This window comes from Hermetia illucens, chromosome 4 (assembly GCF_905115235.1).
Source record: "Hermetia illucens chromosome 4, iHerIll2.2.curated.20191125, whole genome shotgun sequence".
Lineage (NCBI taxonomy): Eukaryota > Metazoa > Arthropoda > Insecta > Diptera > Stratiomyidae > Hermetia > Hermetia illucens.
Window position 1 is genome coordinate 10,907,001 of NC_051852.1, and position 21,993 is coordinate 10,928,993.

At 47.1% G+C, this 21,993-nt stretch overlaps 1 protein-coding gene across 1 annotated transcript; it reads left to right on the forward strand.

Annotated features, from left to right (window-relative positions):
* The first annotated feature begins 5,222 nt into the window (after positions 1-5,222).
* Positions 5,223-21,008, forward strand: LOC119655647 (leucine-rich PPR motif-containing protein, mitochondrial). Its single transcript, XM_038061629.1, has 3 exons — positions 5,223-6,028; positions 12,815-14,813; positions 20,015-21,008. The coding sequence occupies exons 1-3, from the start codon at positions 5,870-5,872 to the stop codon at positions 20,893-20,895; spliced, it is 3,039 nt and encodes a 1,012-aa protein (XP_037917557.1). The 5' UTR covers positions 5,223-5,869; the 3' UTR covers positions 20,896-21,008.
* The last annotated feature ends 985 nt before the right edge of the window (positions 21,009-21,993 follow it).

The window sequence follows — 21,993 nt, forward strand, 5'->3', positions numbered from 1 at the left end:
ACGGGAGAAATAGCTCCACACTGGGGCGTGCCCCTGTTCACAGCTCTGGTCAAGTGGTTGTCTCCCAGACCCGACTGGATTATCCTGGTACTTAGCATGGATATAATGTAATGGGTATGATACCCCTCCAATCCAATACTGCTCAAGGCTTCCTTAATGGCGTTGGTACTAGCGTTGTTGAAAGCTCCCTCTACATCCAAGAAGGCAGCTAGGGTATACCGCTAGTACTGCAGTGACCGCTCAACTGTGCCAATTACCTGTTGGGGAGTTACATCCCCACGTACTCGAGGAAGGCGATCAGACCCGAGTTTGCAAGGGACTCATCTGAAGTGGCTCTGCCACGAAGCCTCACCGGATGTTATCTGCTACCATAGGAACTGGTCAGGAGAATTCCTGGAGGATGTGTTCTCGGCCCGGTTATTTGCGGTTGGCCCCTTAGTGGGAGTTTCATGGTGGTTGTGGTTATGCCTACATCGCGGGCAGAACTCCGCGGAGCTCAAGCGTGGAGTTGCGCTGTACAACTCGGGTGCCGTACCCCTTAGTTGCGGCAGAGGTATTAGATAGGCCTCGCATCCACTGGTATGAATGCTGAGCCTGCACTCAGTATAAACCAGGACCGCTGTGCTTTCATGGCGGGGCTCTGATTGTGGTCCCCAAATCAATCTGGGTCCGAAGAGGACCGTGGGATTATGCCTTCACGGCAGGTACTCACGTTAAACCCCCCAGGACTTTCATGTGCCTATTACCTCATGGAGGGCGGTTTCTGTGGATTTTCTTTTGAGGTAGGCATGCTGGGACTTAGAGAAAGTCGTTCTCTCCATAATCGCCCTTAAGTGGAAGTCTAAAGAGATGCAGCTCCGGTAAACCTCAACAAGGCACGGAGCAACCCTTTCCTGCTGCTTCTGTAGCATGACTGGCATTATGCCATCTGGACCTGGAGATTTATATGCGGAAAAGCTGTTTATAGCCCAGCCGACATTATCCTCGGTAATTACCAATTTGATAGCCTTGCACAGCTTGGATGGCCGCAAACCTTCCAAGTAAGGTTCTGAGTCACAGTCGTCTTCGCTGGCGGAAAAGTGCGTTTGAACAAGTAGTTCCAAGGTTTCACTAGAAGATTCTGTCCAGGAACCTTGCGACTTTTTAAGAAAGGATGAGCTTTTAGGTTCCTTGGACAGAGCTTAGCTCGCGGATTCGCTGGGGCTTTCGATGTTTTGACAATAGTCCTCTTGGCGGACTTAACGGCCGACTTGTAATTCTTAAAGCAGTCCTTGTATAGCTGCCAATATTTATGCCTGTAGTAGATGTTGAAGATTTCTCTGGTTAGCTTCCTGAGGCTCGAGAGATCTTCATTCCACCACGGTGGCAGTGTCTTGTTGCTGTATTCAGCAGGTCATGAGACTTTAAAGACGGTATCGAATGCCTTCTCCAGAGTCCCGACCTTTGACTCCAGTTCGTCTGTCGAGTCAATCCTACCAATTTGCCCACCGGAGAGTTTGTTCTTAATTACCTGACCAAACTTTCTCCAGTCGATCCTCCTGGGGTCTCTAAAGGGCTTTGAGACCTCTGCGCCGAGATTTAGACTAAAGAGTATCCAACTGTGGTCAGAGAAGGATCTCTGGTCAGACACTCTCCAGTCCTCCACCCTAAGAATCCCGTTGTCGGTTATTAGGGTAATATCAAGGACCTCTCCCAACCGTCACAGTTCTCCGAGCAGGGGAAATGGAAGGTTGGTGTACTGCCCCTGTTACACACCGATAGATTTGAAGTAATAATAAAATCAAAGAACGACTCACCTCTTTCGTTGATTTCGGAGCTGCCTCAAAGCGTATGCCTTGCATTCGGGTCGCAGCCTATCAGCAGGTTGGCTTTCTTTGTTGTTATGGTGTTCGTCAGATGTTGTAGTTTTTCTGGCGGAGCTGATCATCGGTCATGAGCCATGTAAGCCGATGAAATATACACATTCTCTGTCCTCGCCTGCTCCAGTTTGACCACGACTAGGTGGCTGGAACTCAGGTCCGGGCACAGGAAAGCGTGCAGACTCTTCCTCGCATGAATACATGCTCTAGGTCTATCCTGATCAGCGTCTCCTGTGCTGTGGAATAAATTAAAATATTTCCTTGGGAGCCCTTTGATTGATCGCCTCCAACCCAAAGCTCCTATGTTAGTGCGATGTTGATGTTTTCCTCTAGGAGGAAGACAAGCAGATTAGTCGAGGCGCACTTCGAATGCTGCAGATATATCTTGTCAGGTTGGTTGTTTGCTTGGGGTTCCTCCTCCTTGATAACAACCCGGTTGTCCACGGGAATCCAGGGGTTTTGAAGGCGCAGGGATTGAACGAGCTTGTCCTTATCCATGCGGATCTTCGGCAACCAGATGCGAGCGACCGACCTCGTCGTAAGGGCTGACATTGAGCTACTCTTAGCAACGCATGAACCGAGAAAGTTCCTAGAGAATTGGTCCTCGCAAGCTATAACGTGGAATCCACGGGCCACCTGAGAGGAATCAAAGCAGGGGATGAATCCCGTGTGTTTGCCTTCGGTGTCCAGGAGATGCTCAATAACCATCTCCTACATACCCTGGAAACAATCAGGGGCTGATAATCCCAACCAGATAGACAGGATTGGGGTAACCGTTCCTAAATAAAAAACTCAGGAAACTGAAAATGTAACCGACCCCCGGTGGATTGCTGTCGGCGATACCACGTGCCAAAGGGGAGGCAACCCACGTTCAGGAAATGCAAGAATTTCCCCGCTACAACATCGGAAACGCGAGATATCCTGGAAAATGGACGGCTGGGAAGCTTTGGAAAAAACGCGGAAAATTGAAAACTTCCACGACCCCCGGGTAGTAAAAATGATGAAAAATGCAAAGTCGGCGGATTGCTGTGGGCGATACGTTCGAAAGGGGAAGCGGCCCTCGTTCAGGAAATGCAAGAATTTCCAGGCTACGACGTCAGATACAGAATATATCGTCGAAAACTCACGGCGGGGAAGCCCTGGCCCGCCGTTTGTTCCCGAACCTTCTTAATATCCCGTGCGCCGATAGTGAGGCCTGCTTTGCTACCTAGTATCATCCTGGTTGAGGTGTTGAGGTTATTCTGGACCCTAATTGTTCCAGGACCTCAGCATCATTACGCTCCGCTATTGGAAAGCAGAGAAAGCACTTTCTATACGATGGTAGCTCGGAAACCCTCTTCAGGGTCAGTCGCGCACCCTCCCACACATCGTTCAAGAAGGAGCGCGATAGCCTTGGCTGCAAATGAAGAATTGGGATCATCAGTAAACTGCTACCGCTTTGGTTTGCCCTCGTAGATAAGACTTTAGCATCAGCAGGTGGCGCCGATTGAATGGGATTGTTTCGGCTCGTCCGTTAAGGACTGGATTCCAATAAGGTTTGTTCCCACTTGATTAAGTGGTGAATTTGACTTCATGGTCTTTGTTTTACCGGGGAAAATAAGTCGTTCTCGACAGAGCCCCTTTTTGCCGAGACAAGGCTAGTTGAAACTGGGATTCGCTTGGTACCCAAGCGGTTCAAGGTCACATCTTAACCCCTGTGACCATTCAGCCCTCGATACGGTAGTCACACCTTGCGTGCGAAGAAAGAACTGGTTCAATTGTAGATCTGACTTTTGTCAGCCCTGCGCTAGCACGTGATATGTTCTGCCAAGTTGGCGAGGACTTTACGTACAGCGACTATCAGGTAAGATCACCTTTGAACTAAGGACTGTCCCCCGGAAGCTGAAATTCAAAAGGACACCAGGATGGTCCGCAAAAGCAATGGATGAACAAACATTCATGGAAGTGTAGCTAGACCTGCCTAGCAAACAGGTACCTCCACGGATAGAGCCCTCCATGTTTCACAAATCATCTCTACAGCATGTAACGCGTCGATGCCCAGGAGATGCTCATTCCCCACCAGAAGACCCAATTATTGGTGGAATAGTGAACTTGCTAGCCTTCGATCGATTTGCCACAGAGCCAGATGAACGGCTCAGAGGGCATTAGGTAGGATCGATCAGGGGCAAAAGGAGCATACCTATAGGGAAGCTCGCAAAAAGCTCAAGCTCGCCATCCAGCGGAGTAAGGGGGAATATTTTAAGGAGCTCTGTTCTGAAGCGGACATAAATCCGTGAGGTAGCGCCTATAAAATCGTGACAGGACCATTCAGAGGCCGATCATCTCCGCAGATTACGTGCCCTATGTTCTTGTTGAAAATAATCCAGGGGTTATTTTCCCCAACAAGGGGGGGGGGGGGGGTACAGACACCTTCCAGCGTTCCCTGAATGTGACGCCGATTCCACCAGTCGCCAGGGACGAGCTGCTGGAGATCTGCAGTAGAATAGGCGACAGGAAAGCCCCGGGTCTAGACGGCATACCGAACTTGCCGTGAAATGTAGACCGGATATGTTCGCGGAGCTGTTCGGTTTACGGTTTCTTACCATGGCAAAGGCAAATCGGCAGACGCTGCTTCACCTCCGCCCTGAGAGCAGCGTGAATGTAGCGGCTCGCAGATGTTGAGTACTCCTTTATATAATTCGTAGAACACAGGGCAGAGGTGAGGCAGCGTCTAACGATTTGCCTCTGCCATGGTAAGAAACCGTCATCGCTTGACATTTTTGAATGCTAGCATGTCAGGAAGACTGGGATGCGATCAACTCCATGGTCGTATATATCCAGAGCAAACTGCAAAAGGCAGAGGAGAATAGAAAAGCGCGGCTACCTACGGCGCGTAGAGACGAAAGGGGACCCAGCTAAAATGAGCTGACTCCGCCCTGTGATGTAATGCCATATGGTGGTTCCACGAGGCTTGGGGCGAGTCGGGGGTGGTTTTAGTGGGTAAGAATCCCACACGCTGGCGTGTCCAGGCCAGTGTCTTTTGAAAATTTCCACCTCCTCAAAACAAAAAAAAAGACAGACAGACAGACATTGAACCGATTCTAATAAGCAAATAAAACCTTAAAATTGTCTCCATTCCAAGGATTGGTTCCATAAGTTGGCGATTTTTTTCTTTTTTGAATTAATTTTTTCTTAATTGAATTAATGGGAAAATGTTTTCGACTCAACATGGCAATGCCAGACATTTTGCTTGTTTCCACACATACAAATCATGCGTCTCTCCCTTTCTCCTGTTACTCTCATGAACCAGTATTCCGTGGATGTAAATAAAAAACATGCGAAAGCACGCAAACGTCATTCCGTCAGTTTTGAGGTCAATATTTGAATTAGTTGAGTGGATTTCGGAGCAGTCGTTAACGTCCTAATTAGGCAATGTTGGAAGCGTCCAGTGGGGCGCACGGGGGTAGCGAAATGCGTCCCAACTTGGGGGGGACTCGCTGCTCCGAGTACAATTCAAGGTTGGATTGTGTCCTTGGATCTTCGGGAAATTAACGGCACAAATAACCAAACGCCGTCTCCACCCTCAACCCCACGTCCCAATTGCTCCCCTGTCGGGAAAAAATTCGCTGCCCGGTCTTTGCACCTCCGCCCGTACACGTAAACAAATCCTTCAGCTGCTCGGGAGGGGAAACATCGCAGAACCGGTCCAGCGCAAACAAACAATTTCCCTGCACCTGTTACATCACCCGCGGCACGTGGTTCCGGCCGACCTACCCCTCCGCGCCTGGGGAACGCACTACACGAAAAACAACAAACAAAACCGCCAAAACACTCGCCCCTATTCGCGAAACACATGTCAAAACAAACGACGCAAAACAGCTGATTGTCAAGTTAGACGGATCCTTACATAACCTCATTTGTTTTTTTCGAATTGGAGCCTGAATTGGATTTTTATTTGTTGGAAATTAAATAGAATTTTGTGGCATTTTTCATAAGTGATACACGTGGATTGGGAAAATTGCAAGGCGGAGATGATGGCGTCGCAGTTATTTAGAAATTGCTTGAAATTGAATAGAAATCTCGCGAGATTGTGTGTTGCCGGCAAACGATGGGATCCCAGGAAAGTGACTCCTGCGAGGATTGGTCTTTACCGGAGATACTGCATTGCGGTGGATGCCAAAGATGACGAGGTTGGTATCGTTTCGGTTGAATTCTTCTGAAATAGTTGTTTTCTGATGTCTTTTCTTTAATTTTGAGTAATTTTTAAGAGAATTGATCCGGAATTTTGTGGAGAATGTTCACCTGATATTTTTCCAGAGGAGCCAATTGGGGGTTGCCATTCTATGGAACTGGTTAAATCAGTAAAAACTAACAAAATGCTAACAGAAGCTCATGATCCAATGAAATTTTAGTTTCTGGATGCATAGTCGAAGCCGTCAAACTACTGCTCATAGGGTGCAAAAGTACGGTCTTTCGAAATGGAGGAACTAATTGTTTCTGGCTCCAACAAACTCGGAGATAATGACCACAGCGTTCGAAAAACCTGTGCTTCCTTCATAGCTTAGACAATCATTTATGAAATTGATCGCATGATTCGTTTGGAGCGGGCTTTGCCTTGTCTTGTCTCTATGGTTCTGAGTGTTAGCCGACTTTAAAAGGCAATGAATGACGTCTCGCGGTAGTGGAGACGGAAATGTTGCGTTGAACCATTGGCGGAAAACGCCATGATCCTATACGAAATGAGAACATTTGCAATCGATATAGGGTTGCACCGACCGTGGAAAAAATGCAATAGAAGCTTGGTCGCCCACTTGCCAAGATTGGTCTGAACATGGCACCCGATGAGAAACAGCCGAAACAATGTTTGCGACTTGAGGGCCTCTCTATTCTCTCCAGAGCAAGGATATGACCGAGCAAAATGGTATCACGGATTAAGACAAACCGGCCCCGCTTCTGAATCGAAAGGTTGAAGCAAAAAATAGACGAAGGATTGGAGGGTTCTGTGTTAAAAGCTGTTAAAAGTTGGGATACTTTCGTCTTTGTTGAAAACAAAAACTTATTAAAATCGGATGAAAGGTGGAAAACTTCAAAAGATACCGTTGGTTATGTGGGCTCTTACCCACTAAAACCAACTCCTGCTCCCTCCACTCCCACCGGGGGACTCATATGGTATTGCAATGCGGAGACGGATTAGAATTTATTTTCCACTGACTTCGGGAGTTCAGTGCTTACCGATTGCAGCTTCCCATGTAGCCCTGTGAGCTGCGATTCTTGGGTATTGAAATAATTTGTGTTCTGCATCCTCTGTAATATTCGGCAATTCGGCTTGTCCGCTCAAAAGCTGTGTTAGGTCGAAGCCTACTTCGTCGTTTGGTCCTCTTGGAGTATCCCATAAGATTCTTTGAGGGTAAGTTTTCCCCCAATATATTTAAAATCTGTTGTCTGATAATAACAACACTTTGGCTTTGCTTTGAGGATATGCTTTTCTCTATTCGACTACTTTTCTAGTGACTCTCCCGTCACGCCGAGGGGCTAGTCAAGTGTCTCTGTCTTCTTGACATTTTTCGCCCCGGCCTCCTTTCAGACCGTCAGTTGTTTCCATGGCCATTGGATGCAGCGGTGGAAGCGAATCCATAATGGCGCCCAGGTTCGCGCCTCCGATCCACCGCCACATCTCTCCGCTGCCAGCTGAAACCATGCAGTTTCAGCGAAGCAAGCCATCCGCGCGATCAGTAGGAGTTATCGGACGAATCTGACAATTTGCGGGCGTTTTTTTCGAAGCGGTCGCCGGGTCGAGGAAGGACTTCAGCCACAATGAGGAGACCCACTTGGGTCTGCCTCGAACATCGAACTTGAACGAGTGCTCGCCTCATTCTAGCACTATAAAGAGGCCCTCGTATGGTGGTTGCAGTGGCCTCCGAGGTGCATCCACCCTGATGAGGACCTGGTCACACGTCTCAAGATTCCAGGGGATGTTAACCACCGATGTCGCGTGTCAGGATGGTTATGTCGACCGAAACTTCGCAGCCGCGTCCCTGAGCAGATGCAGCATTCCCGAGTCGCTTAACCTTGCTCTGATGTCCAGTATAGGGTCGGCGGGAGGCGTAGATTCTCCCCGTAAACCATCTCCGCGGGGCTAGCCGCGAACTCCTCTCGCTGGGCTGTGCGGAGACAAGGAGGACGAAAGGCAAGGATCGCGACCACGATAGATCATCGCGAGCCATTAGAGCGGCCTTCAGCGTCCGGTGACAACGTTCCAGCATACCATTGGACTACGGATGGTAGTCCTATGCCTTTCGTAACCAAGGAGCCTTCCTAGCTCCGCGAAAAGAGTAATTTCGAATTGTATTCCCTGGTCCGTGATGATAACGGATGGAACACCAAATTTCGGAATCCATTCTCGACAGAGGGCTTCAACACATGATTGTACGATAATGTCAGACAGAGGTATTGCTTCAGGCCACCGCGTAAATCTGTCGGTGATTGTGAGGCAATACTTGAATCCGTACAAATATCGCAAAGGGCCGATGATGTCGAGATGAATGGTGTGGAAGCGCTTGGTTGACCTAGAGAATACACCTACTTTCTTTCGGACGTGCTTGTTGACTTTGCACTTCAGACACGCGATGCACTGTCAGGCCCAAGATTTTGCGTCCTTGTTCATGGACCGCCAGGAGTATTTATTAGTGACTAACCGGTTCGTCGTCCTGATGCCTGGATGCGCAAGATCTTGTATTGCTTTAAATTCTTCCCTGCGGAAATCGGCGGGAATGAATGGCCTGGGTACCTTATCTTTGAGCCGAAAATAGAAAACTCCTTGATGAGTGTTCGGAGCTTGCCTTCGGGCTCTGAAGTTCTGCGTCGTCTTCTTGTGCCTCGGCGATTACCGTATAATCGACTGTGACCTCCGAGGTTCGAGATGAAGCGTCAGCAACCACGTTGTCTGTTGGATATCAGAAGTATACTGGCTGATATAACTCGGGCTTTTGTCTAAGTGTGAAAGTAAGGGGTTTGTGGTCTGTGAACATAGTGAACGGCCTGCCCTAAATGGAGAAACGGAAGTGTTTAATTGCAAGGTACGCGGCGAGTAGTTCACGATCGTAAGCGCTGTAATTGCGTTGAGCTAGGTTGAGCTGCTTGAAAAAGAAACTTAGTGGTTGCGAGATTTGATTCATCCGTCGGTGAAAAACGGCGCCTACCGATGTATCAGAGGCATCGACGAACACAGTTAGGGGTGCATCTGGCTGAGGAAATGCTAGCAGTGTTGCATCAACAAACTTTTGTTTGATTGTCTCAAAAGCATGGGTGGCCTCAGTAGACCACGCAACCTCACGGCAGTCTTTAGTTTTAGGCCCAGACAAGAAGGCGTTCAGGATCGCTTGGCAAGAAACGACAATAGAGATTTAACATGCCGAAGAACCTTCGCAGATCTTTCACCGTGGTTGGTACTGGAAAACTCTTAATCGCGTCAACCTTGTCTGGGTCAGGTTGGATACCGTCAGGGGTTACTAAGTGGTCGAGAAATGTCACCTGCCTCTGAATGAATTTGCATTTTTCAACGTTGAATATAAGTCCGGCCTGAAGGAGACATTGAAAAATGCACTCGATATGTTCTGAGTGCTCAGATTCTGAAGAGGAGGCGACCAAAACTTAATACACTGAACTTTTGTTTCGTCTAACAAATGTTCAAGTTTCGTAGGGCAGAATGGATGAACCTCTTGAAAGTCTGCGCAGCATTGCACAAGCCGAAAATCCTCCTAGTGAACTCGAAGAGTTCGAAAGGCGTGCAGATCGTCGCCTCCAGAATGTCTTCGGGAGCGACAGGGATTTGGTGATACGCCTTTGCTAGAGCCAACGTCGTAAAAACACAGTAGTTCGTTAGCGAGTGCACAAATGAATGAGTGAATGGGATATTGGTCTGGAACTGTCTGAGCATTCAGACATCTATAATCTCCACATGGTCGCCATTCGCCATTTGGCTTAGAGACCAAATGAAGTGGAGAGGACCGACAGCTATTGGATGGTCGGCAGCCATCAAGTCTTCGAACTCTTTCTTCGCAACAGCCAGTTTCTGGAGTGAAAGTGAGTTTGAGAAGATTGGAGAGCAGTTAGTGTTGATGTGGGGCTGCACATTGTGCTTAACCAGCTAGGAGAAACTACTTTCGGTAGTAATGTTGCGATACTTTCTGAGGAGTGCGCGAATTGGGAGAAAATTGGTTGCGCTTAGGAACAATGTAGCCACACTGACAGCGACAGTGGATGCTTCGCGTTTGGGAGAATAGTCTTGAACTCGTTCAATGGTCGCCTCGAGAAATGGGCGTTCGGGTAGCCGCCCCGCGTTTCACATCGAACTCCGGCGTGTGCTGGTGCCACCGTAGGTTTGCAGATGATGCCACGCAATGTACCACCCCATGAACTTTAACTTGACTCCCAAAAACGCTGGGGCGCGGTGACGCCTACCCGAAGTGTAGCAACACGTTGGCTTACAGAATACGGCCCCCTTAGTTGGTGCAATTATCTGTCTCCAGACCTAGAAAACCATTTTCCCCAGCAGCTAAAATTAGCGGCAGCAAACGTTACGCCCATCGGAATTTATGGTTACATGCAAGTAGACGTGATTTTTGGCTTACGTAGCATCTTTTCGTGGCGCTTCATTTTGGCTGACATCAGTGTCCCCATATCGGCAAATATGCAGCATAGTTCCCTGATAGACCCTATAACCTCTCTTCGGTCGTCTGGGAAAATTTAAACCTGTTCTAACAAAAACAATCTTTCCATCATTCCACGGATTTGCACACTCCTCCAAAAATAATGCAACATTACTGGCGAATGTAGTCTCTCTCAGTCAGTTAAGCGTGATACTCAGCACCACATTAACATTACTGGTTCCCTTATCTTCGCGAAGATGCGTCTTCCATCATCCTAGAAGCTCGCTGTTGCGCGGAAAGAGTTAGGTCAGCTCAGTCATCTCCAGTCCATTTGACCCCAAGCCAAATAGTGAATGGCACCCTTGTGGAGATTAAAGAAGCCTGAGTGCTCAAATGATTCCAGGCCGGTACCCCATTCCACTCATCCAAGACTATGCGCATTATCTGGTAATCTGTCGTGTTTTCTCGATCTTGGATCTCACCAAGGCCTACCATCAAATCCCTCCTCCAATCCCCCCATCTCCCGAAGATATTTCATTGACGGTAATTTGCACACCTTTTGGACTCTGCGGCGCAAACCTTCCAGAGATTCATCCACTCCGTTCTACGTAACTTGGATTTTGGTTTTGGTCGTTTCTTCCACCGAGTCTGAGCATTTGACACATCTCGAGTACATTTTTCAACGCCTCCTTGAAAATTACCTAATTCTCCAGCAACAGAGGGAATTTCTAGGCCATTCCATCATCCCTCACGGCATTCAACCCGACCCAGTCAAAGTGCAAGCGATCGTGAGCTTTCCGCTGCCAAAGACGGTCAAAGACTTTAGGACGTTCTTGGGCATGACAAACTTCTATCGTCGTTTCCTGTTCAAAGCCGCTCACCATGAGGCATTACTTAACGCCTTCCTGTCTGGTCGTAAGACCAAGGATTCGCGAGTGGTTGTATGGCTTGGAGAAAAAAGCATTTGAAACCAGCAAGCAGCAGCTGGTAGACGCTAGCCGTGTTCGTCGACGCCTCAGACACAGAAGTATTGGAGCTTTTTACGGCAAAAACCCTACAAAGCATCCCCTCGTCGGCTTTGGCACTTAACTTGCATCAGCCAGTTCACATTGGACATTCAACATGTGTCCCGTAAAGGCAACTTAATCGCTAACGATTTGTCCCGGATCTCCGAGACCAACATCCTAGCCGCAGTCGATTTTCAGCAATCGCTGTGGACCACAAGGTTGATGCAGTTCTTCAGAGTTTGCAATAGGACTCCAAATACAAGTTTAAGGAGCTCCTTATCTTCGGCTCACATTCCTCTATCTACGGCGAGATCTCTGGAACTTAGGTCATATATACCGGCCGCTTTTCGTAAGGAAGAGTTTTGCTCGGTGCACGATCTCGCGCATCCTTGTATTCGGACAACGAATCGGTTAGTCTTCAGCAAGTATTTCTGGCCGTCCATGAACAGCGTCGTGAACTCTTGGGCCAGAGAGTGCATCGCATACCCTTTGCGAGACTCGCACGGCTAAAAGTATTGCCTCACGATCATTGATCGGTTTACGCGGTGGCCTGAAGCAATACCTGTGAAGGACTTAACAGCGTAGTCATATGCTGGGGCCCTCTGTCGAGAGTGGATTCCGGGCTTTATTTCCCCGCCGTCATCGACCAGGGAGTGCAACTTGAATCTGTTTTCTTCTGGGAGCTCGAAAGCTTCTGGGATTCAAAAGTTAGCGGACTCACAGCCCAATGGGATCCTGGAACGTTGGCGCAGGATGCTGGTGCTGTCATTATGGCGCACGCCTCTGCACAGCCATCCGCAAAAGGTTTGCTGCCAGCCTTGCTCAGCTGGTTTACGGGGAGAACCTTCGACTAACTGGTGACCTAGTCCTTGACAAAAGATTCTGGACTGTTGCGCCTGCTACGAGGGGTCGTTTCCAAATTAAAGCCGCCTCGGCCATCTCGTCACACGTAGCCGGCGGTCCAAACCCCTGCGGAACATGAAGTTTGTAGTCACGTTCTGGTGAGGACTGATGCCCTCCGGAAGCCGCTACAGCCACCATACGAGGGTCCCTATAAGGTACTCGAGCGTGGGGAGCATTCGTCCAGTTAAAAGGATCTTTTTGGACAGGCTGAAGCCTTTCTTCCAGGAAGCAGGCGATTCTGGAAGGAAGCGAGAGCGCCGCGTTTGTATTAATCGCAAGATCGTTTTCCAGTGCTTTTTTCAGGATCATCTGCTTAATTTTCCAGAATAAAAATCAGTTCCGTGTCCTTATTTCGTTGTCTGCTACTTTATTGTTCTCATTCTCATCTCGTTAACTCATAATTTCTGATTCCTTACAGGCATTAAAATTGGATAATGCAACTTTCGACCAATTACGAAGAGAAATTCAAAACAACGGCTTCATAAATCATAAACTATTCGAAAAACTTATCGGCACAACATCACCGAAGGACATCAGCGACGAGGAGGCTGTACTCTTGATAACGAGCTGCGCTCACTTCTTCCCAACTGCATCTTACATGGAAAAGATCAATCTATTTCGAAAAACCTGGGATCAACTCAAAAAAGATATCAAACTCAACAGAAAGCACTACCTCTGCGCCCTTGAAGTATTTCGTGCAAACAAATTTCCCTTTGCTGAGTACCAAATGATGCTGAAGGACTTAGCGTTGGAAATGGACCAGGAAATGTTTGAAGGACTCATTGGACTGGCATGCGAGCATGGGGATATGGACGAAGCGACAACGATCTTGGCTATAATGAAGGAGAAGAATTACCCAATAACTGAGAATGTTTTCAATTCGTTAATTTTGGGATATTCACGATCAGGTGATGTTAGGAATTGTGACAATGTAGTGGCTACCATGGTTGCTGCAGATATGGAGCCAAGTCACAAGACTTACACAGAACTTATCAAAGCATATGTGGAAAATCATGAATCTGATAAAGCGATTCAGTTGTTGAAAGAGCATAAAGGTACCCTTAAAATCGATGGACTTGTAGGGATCATGAAAACTGCCGCCTTACATGAAAGTGCTGATGTAGTGAAGGAAGTTATAACCATGCTTCCTTCCGAAATGGTGGACGTGTTGGAAGTTCCCGATCAAATCCGTGTGATTTGTACGGAGCTCGTGTTTGGAGGAAAGGTAGACAGTGCTTTTCTTGTAGTGAATCATTTCCCGACCCCGAAGTTTAGTGAGAATCAAGACACGGATAAATTTGGAAAATCCTTGATAAGTGATTTGATCCGAACACGTCAGACTCCTGCGAAAACGATAGAAATATGTAAAAAGTTGATCGAATCCGGAAAAAATCAGCGCGCTTTGCATGTTGCTTCCGAAATAGCCCTTCGTCGAGATCCTGAAATGGGCTTGGAGTATTTAAAAGCATTGGGAGAAGTTGAAGAGCTTCGACCTCATTACTTTTGGCCTTTGATTCTCTATCGTGCTGGGCAACAGGGGGAGGTTGGCGTGATTAATGTACTCAAAGAAATGGCAAAGTTGAATGTCGAGATTGATTACGAAACTATGTCTTCATACGTATTTCCCAGAACCTCGGTTACTTGCAAGAATGTAAAGAATGCAATTACCACCTTGGAAGATGCGGGCTTGAAAACATCACAAATCTTGACACCGTTTATTGCCTATTTACTACTCCAACAAAGGTTCGAAGATATTGGGTGGATCCTGCAAACTTATCACTCGAAAATCGAAACGGACATGTTGATAAAATCGTTGATAAACGTTGCCTCGAATCTGCGCGTCGCGAAAAATTCGGGTCAATTTTCCAAAGTCATTGCAATGCTTCAGGCAAAGTCCTCAAACCCGAAAGCCGACCTGCCTGGAGAGGTTCTCTTGGAAATTATCGGAAACAATCGAAGAATTTCGAACCCAGAAGTGGTTACTAATTTAGTGAACGAGTTCAAAATGGCTGGAGTGAAAATGTCCTTCGAGGCAGCTGATTCGTTGAAGACATTCCTTGGGAGTTCCAAAAAGGATGATAATAATCTGAAAGGAATGGTCACCAAAGGATTAAATCTACGTCAGTCGGAAAAGCTTGGTACACATCCTCGTGATATGTCGTTAGAAGAATTGGAATATCATTTGATCGAGTTGGAAAACAAGGGTATGAACACGCGGGGAGTTTTACGACGAACATTGCAGTTGGCTGTTCGCGAAGGGAAGTACCAGCGGGCGCAGGAGATTCATAAGAAATGTTTGGATCTGAATGTGCAGAGGAGTCCAGGAATGATTGCGTCGGTTTTCGAAATGAATGTCAAGTTGGGTAATATGGAGGGGGCAACGAACACAATTCAGGAGTTGAAGAAGGCGTATCCAGGTAAGAGAGAGGTTTTCTATATTTTGTTGGTTTGAAATGTATGTCTTTTGTGCACGCCTTTGTGGAGGGGGTGGAAATTTTACAAAGGCAACGCCGCGCCAGGTGGCAGCCATGTGTGATATTTTTCCCCACTAAAACGACCCTCACTTTCTCATTCTACCCTCCCTTCGCGGGGAGATCGGCGAAGGCGACCAAGTCTTCCACTTCTCGAAGTTCGGCCCGTATCTTTTTGATTATGGAATTCAACGCGCATCACTTTGTCTCCAGGGTCCTCCTCTCTGAGCAAATTCGTGGACAGTAGAATGTGACATGCGCCGGGTCCTCAGGTGTCCAGTAAAATTCAGGGCAAAAGAGTGAATCATTCAACCCAAATCGGTGCAGATATTTCCTGTAACCACCATACCCTGACACGGATTGAGTCAGTCGCCGTGTCGTCGCTGAATCCACTCCTTAATACGGGGATTAGTCTGCGAATCATCCCACCATTGTTGCCACTTTTCCAGCGGCTCCCGCCTTACTGGCTTTCGGGTTCTGTATCCTTTTTGGATAGATTTATTCTTCTTGTCTCGTACATACAGCATGTCCCACTTGCCAGAATATCTATGGGGATCATTCCTCCCGTCCCCCCTCCGGCCACAAGTGATCTGCGACTATATCTTGAAACTGCAATATTAGGCATCATCCGTGCTAACGATAGGGTGGTATTTGCCGCTTTCTCATAGGCCTCATAATCCAGGTGTCCCTTGAAATTGATTTTTGCGTCAATCATCACCCCCAGTTATTTGATAATCGACTTTGAAGTGATGATGTGACCACCAACACGGATACTACTCGTATTACTTTTCTTACGGTTGGTAATCAAGACCGCCTCCGTCTTTTGTTCCACAGGGTCAAGTTGCACTATCTCCTGCCACACTTTAATAGCGCTGATGGTTTCGCATGGGAAGGACAAGGGAATTGTACATTAGGTCCCACAGAAGAGGACCCAACGCTGAGCCCTGTGGTACTCCGGCTATAACGGTGTACTGCTGAGGTCCCTTATTTGTATCGTACCAAAGTGTCCTTTCCGAGAGGTGGCTTTCGAAGAGCTTGGTCAAATAACAAGGACTGAATCGAACGCATTTTAGACGTCCAATGTTGACACGGCTTAACATTTATTAGAGGCCATCGCGTCTCGAGCCGGCTTCAAAACCGCATTTACGGCGTCAATTGTTGGATGAGTTTGATGAAAATCAAACTGTCACTCCGATAGGCTATCCCTTTATTCTAGGATAAGGAGAAGTCTATTGTAGGTGATCCTTTCGATCGATCGATCTCCTACCATGGATGCCTCAAATACGCTGATAAACCAGTTGGGTCTGGTTTTAACATCGAGTTTGAGGGCTCTATTGGGAATAGCATTCAAACCAGGAGCTTTGATGACACCAATTCTGCAGTAAATCTCCGCAAGTTCCTCTCCGGCGCTCCTCTTTATACGGAGGGGAAATGCTCCATCACTATATCAAAACGAAGATGCGAGTCAGTTGTACGCTGTTCGCCAAGAGTTTTGGTCGGCCTTCATGCAAAGTTTCTTGACGCTTCCTCGTTTGCTGATCTGTATAGCTTGCTTAAGCTTAACTCGAAAGTTTGCGTATACTTTCCGTTTGTTGACCGCCTATTGTTGAAGATTCGCCGCCTCGGCATAGCAACATTGCATGCTGTCATTATGCGCTTCACCATTTGTGCATCCTTTTCTGAGGTAATTCAATCGGGATCATGACTTTCCAATAGCATCTCCCCTTCAAAGGTTGCCACGGACCAACCCTGATTTCCAACTCCGCTGGAAGACACTTCGTTGCGTAGGCGAATTTCGATTTGCTGCTGCAAGTTTGTTATTTTTGCCCTGATGAATTCAACTTCAGGAAACTCCATCACTTCTTGGATAGCTGGATTTCCATATATCGGATACATGTGCTGCACAGGCACCATTCCTATTGTTGCAATAAGGCTTGCTAATTATGGCCATCTCGACTTCCTTTTCACGCGCTCTTTCGCTTATTTGGTTCTCGAACTCCGCTCATTCCAGTTGCGCGTTTTTTCTCTTGGGTTGTTCGTTTCCGCTGATGATGTCGTCAGTAACTACCGTGACCGTACGGGTGCCGCCGATGTGGCGTAGGAGCCCGGCAGCATGGTTCCTCCAACTCGAGGCCGAATTCACTTTAGCCGGCATCGGCATCGTTTTTATTACGCGCTGGTCGGGCTGAACGAGGAGACAGTTGGACTTGCCTCCAACGTCCTCGAGGACTGCTCTTATGTGCAATTAAAAAAGCAGCTCGTAAAAGGCCTGTCGGTAAGTGTAACGGCTAAATTTAACCACTTAGAGCTAAGGCTAAATGATTGTGCGCGACCAACTGTTGCGTGAAAGTTGGCAGCGAGCTGCTACAATCTTTGTGGCTTCAGGGGCTTCCGGAGAGCATAAGGGTCACCTTGGCATGTGCGGAGTCGTGGTCTCTGGAAACGTTAGTCGTCATCGTGGACAAAATTCATGAGGTCCACATGCGACAACTCGAGTCAGGTGGCTCAGCTGTAGCAGATAGTGAAAGCATTAACAGGCTTCCTCTCTGAGTTGGTAGAGGCCGTGGGTGCTTTGCGTTCGGTGAGTAGGATTAGATAAATTTTTAGATCCGTCTCCGAAAATGGGCGATCCGTAGGTCGTCGGGCTTTCGGCATGTACCGAGGCATGCTGGTATCATCGTACGTTCGCTGAAAACACTAAAAAAGGTACCAGCCCCTGCAATTTCTCACCAAAGAAATCAGAATTGCCGACCTCGTCGTCTATGACTCCTTGAGTCGGTGGCACTAGCTGGTCGATACAGACGCTGAAGTTTCAGTTTTACTCGTATCCCTTTAGGTCATCAGGAAAAATATCATCCTGCTCACAAAGCACACTTTTCATCGTTTTTCAAGAGGTTTCCGACGCAAGTATTCGCGCACTTCTTCGAAAATACCACATCATCACTACCGAGCGTAGTCTCTCTGTTCAGATGTTCAGCACCACATCAACACTACTGGCTCCACATTTTTCTCTAAGGTGCGTCTATTATCAACGCAGAAGATCGTAGTTGCACAGAAAGAGTTGAAGAACTTCGTAAGCAGGATATTTGCAGACCTTCACAGAGTTATTGGCCTTCGCCACTTCACATGGCCCCTAAACCAAACGGCGAATGGAAACTACAGACATCTGAATTTTCAGACCATTCCAGACCGCTACCCCATCCCACTCATCCACGATTTTATGCACTCTATCGCAAGCTGCCGTATTTTCTCGACCTTGGAACTAGTCAAAGCATACCATCAGATCCTTGTAGCTCCTGAGGACATTCCGAAAACGGCAGTATGCACACCTTTCAGACTCTTCGAGTTCACCGGGATGACTTTTGGACAACAGCTCAATTCGGTCAACGGAACCACAGTACCTACGATCGTGAGTTATTAGCAGCGTACCTCGTAATTAAATACTTCCGGTATTCGCTTTAAGGCAAACTGATCACAATGTTCACGGACTATAAGCTCCTTACTTTGCTTTGAATCAAAAGCCCGACAAAATGTCCTTTCTCTAACTTCGGCATTTGAGCTTTATCAGCCAGTTCATTTCCGACATTCAACACGTGTCTGGAGAGGATAACGTGGTTGCAGATGCTGCCACGCGTTGCAAGGATCAAGATCTGCGCCACCGTAGATTTTCCAGCAATCGCCGAGGCGCAGAAGGACGACGCAGTTTCCTATCTTCGGCTCAACATCCAGCATATACTGCCAGACCTCAGACAAAGGACCAAGGCCATATATTCTCGTCAATTTCCGACAGGAAGTATTTCACCCCGTTCACAATCTGGCGCGCCCAGACATTCACATAATGAATCGGTTATCCCCCGCAATGTATTTCTTGCCGTCCATGAACAAGGACATTACTTCTTGGGTCAGACAGTGCATCACATGCCAGAAGTGCAAACCTATAAAACATTTGAGGAAAGAGGTAGGAGTGTTTCCTCGGTCCACCAAGCGTTTGCACACAACCTACCTCGACATGGAATGGATTCCACGCTTTGATGTGCCGGCAGTTGTACTCACCGACCAGGGAACGCAGTTTGAGTCCTCCCTTTTCTCAGACAGGACGCTGAAGGCCGCTATATTGGCCCAAGACGATTCTCCTTGGTCGCAAGACTTGCCGGTCGTTGTTTTTGGTCTCCGAACAACAAATCGTGAAGAATTTACTGCGTCCCGCGGGGAGAATCTGAGACTCTCCAGTGACCCTGTTTTGGACATCAGGTCGGGACTGAACGCTCCCGGTCCATTGCGTCTGCTAAAGCCGCCACCACCCACCAAAAACGCGAAAACCATGGACCGTTGAGCTTTTCCTAAATGGCATCGGTTCCTGTGAGATTTCCCGACCAGGTGTAGTCACCTCACTAATTAGCTAACAAATGCCCAGTCTGTTAAGCATCGTGCCTTGTAAGTGGAGTGATGCACTGCTTTCAAACTCTTCTTTTTTCAGGTTACTTGTAGTATTAGATACAACGGTGGCCAAGTAATCTACCATCGATGCACTGCAGTCGAGAAATTTCAACAGCGGGAGCCTGCTCGCTCACTCCCCAAAGCCGCCGGTACTGGGGTTTCGAGCCCCAGTACCGTAACTTTTACTTTCTTTTCTTCCTCCATATTGGTTTCTTGTTTTGGGTGTCCTCCCTTCCACGGGTAGGTGTTTTTCTCTCACATACCCGACCTGCGCATATTCATAGGCATCTGCCGAGCACTCCCTTATCTGCAAGAAGGGACGCGTCTGATGAGAGATCTGGCAACTCCGCACAGGTCTGTTTGTCTATCTGTCAGTCTGTCATACACATTTTTTTCAAAAACGGCTTTAGGGATTTACATAAAATTTGGTGGGAAGGTGGAAACTGCGGACGCCCACACATGCGGTGAATTGGACCTTTCTACGTTTAGTTTAAGGGGGCGGCAAGACACACACAGGCAAACACAACCAACCATGACGAATCGGGATTTGAACCCGGGGTAACGATAGTCAGAGGTTGATGCTCCACCAATTCGGCCATTGCACCAATTTGAAATGAACTGGCTTTTTCTAAAGAGTTACGATCTTTTGATTCCGTTCTGCAATAGTTGATTGCTTCATGCGAAACTCTCATTTTACTTTTATTTGACAGGTTTTCAGCTTGATGAACACAAAGTCATTGATTATGCCACCCTCCTTGTGAAAAACGGCAAAATCAAAGATGCCAAAGCCATATTAAAGCAAAGAGCTTCCGCCACAAAAATCATGGGCGGAGAATATGTCAGTAAAAACGTCTGGGAGCTACTAAACGCATGTGCCCACTATGCAGCACAATCGGATCCAAAGAATGACCGAAATCTGACCAGAGACCTCCTAGAATACTTAAACACTTTGGGCTATTGTGCATTCAGCAATGTCCATTTAGGCACAATCATCAGAGAGTATCTACTCAAAAAAGATATTTTCAAAGCCGTGACTGAATTCCGGAGAATAGCAAATCAATACCGGAAAACCCCACTGCAATTGGAGTTGATGAGTGAACTAGTCCGACTGAGCTCTGCACCTGGCAACGAGCACTATCACTCTCTACTGCAAGAAGTTGTTCGTGAAGCGACGAAAATCCACGGAGCCTTGAATACCAACATAAATCTCATCCTGGCCATCGCTGAATCAGGGACACAGAGTCAACTGCGGAAGCTCCTTATCGACCCTCAGTTCAAATTCAATGAGGACAACCTGATGCGGAATTGCGAACATCTTAGCGGTGCCGGAAAGATAAATGTTTTGCTGAAGTTGGCGAAAGCAACTCGTGGTTTAGGGCATATTATCAAGGAGCAGGACTTGTACAATATTTTGCTGAATACTTTTGTTAGAGAGAATAATCATGCGTCGGCCATTGAATTGTTTGATAGATTAGAAGCAGATGATGATTTTAAAATATCGCAGGACTTTGTTAGGAGCTTAGTGGACTTGTTGAAACGGAATAATTTGCAGATTCCAAGTAATGTTGCTTTGCGAGCTCAAGTGATGTAGGTATAAGTTAGTTGCTGTAATCGCTGTCGGACTAGTGCTATTTGTTTCTAGAAAATTATAAATTTTTAATAATTTAATGTATTTTTGTAAATATACAAATTAGTTGGAAAGTATTAGATGGTTTTTGAATCGCAATATTTAAGTTGCCAAAGGCTATTGTATTCCTAAGTACCAATAATCTTCTTTGGGGCATCCTAGCTCTCATTAACTGGTGAAGTATTTTTTTTGTATGTAAAAGGTACCGCATTCCTTGCTGATTTTTGCGTTTTGGGACAACTACGCAGCCAAGCAAAATTAATGTCAAAATCCACCTAAAAGGCATCGATCACCGTCTTTACTTAGCTCAAGCCAAGGACACTCGAATACTCGTCTTCCATATTCAATATACTGTCGCATTGCCTTAACTATTTTGACAATAATGATTGCAACTCAAAACTTGCTACTCCCTAAAGGCTTCCTGTTGTTAAAATTTATTCATGGCTTCATATTTTGAACTTGTAACTAACATCGGGGGCAATCTTCCCATGAGTTACTTTCATGAATCCACGCAGTCAGCCAAGGCATGCGATGTCCCTTCGAAAAGACCATTTTTAATGGTGACTCAAGTGGACCACTCCAGAAATTCGCCGTGATCATGACGTTTTGGCAGCGTCTGCTTTACTAGTTATTATTTATTTACTTATTCGTGGTTCATGCTTTTAATGTAACGCCACATCACTCCGTCCCCAGCTGAAACCGCGGTGGTTTAGCCGAACAACCTGGGACGTGATCCCGCCAATGGAGTTACCGTTCGAATCTAATGCTTCGCGGGCGCTATTTGCTGCAGCTCACCAAGCTACTCGAGTACGCTGATGACGTCTGTACTCTCTTATCGAAGCGTGGACCTTGGCCAAATGACTCTGAATTTGCAAAAGGAGACAATCAAAGTCGCACTGAAGATAAACCCCAACAAAACAAAGGTTCCCCGTTAGAAGGGTCACAGAAATGGACCCCCCAGTTGAAACCGAGCGATTTTAACGAGAGAACCCCGGGCTACTCGGCTGTTGTCAACTGACAGAACTCAAAACGTTCGCGGTGTGCACCCTCGTTCTGGTCCCG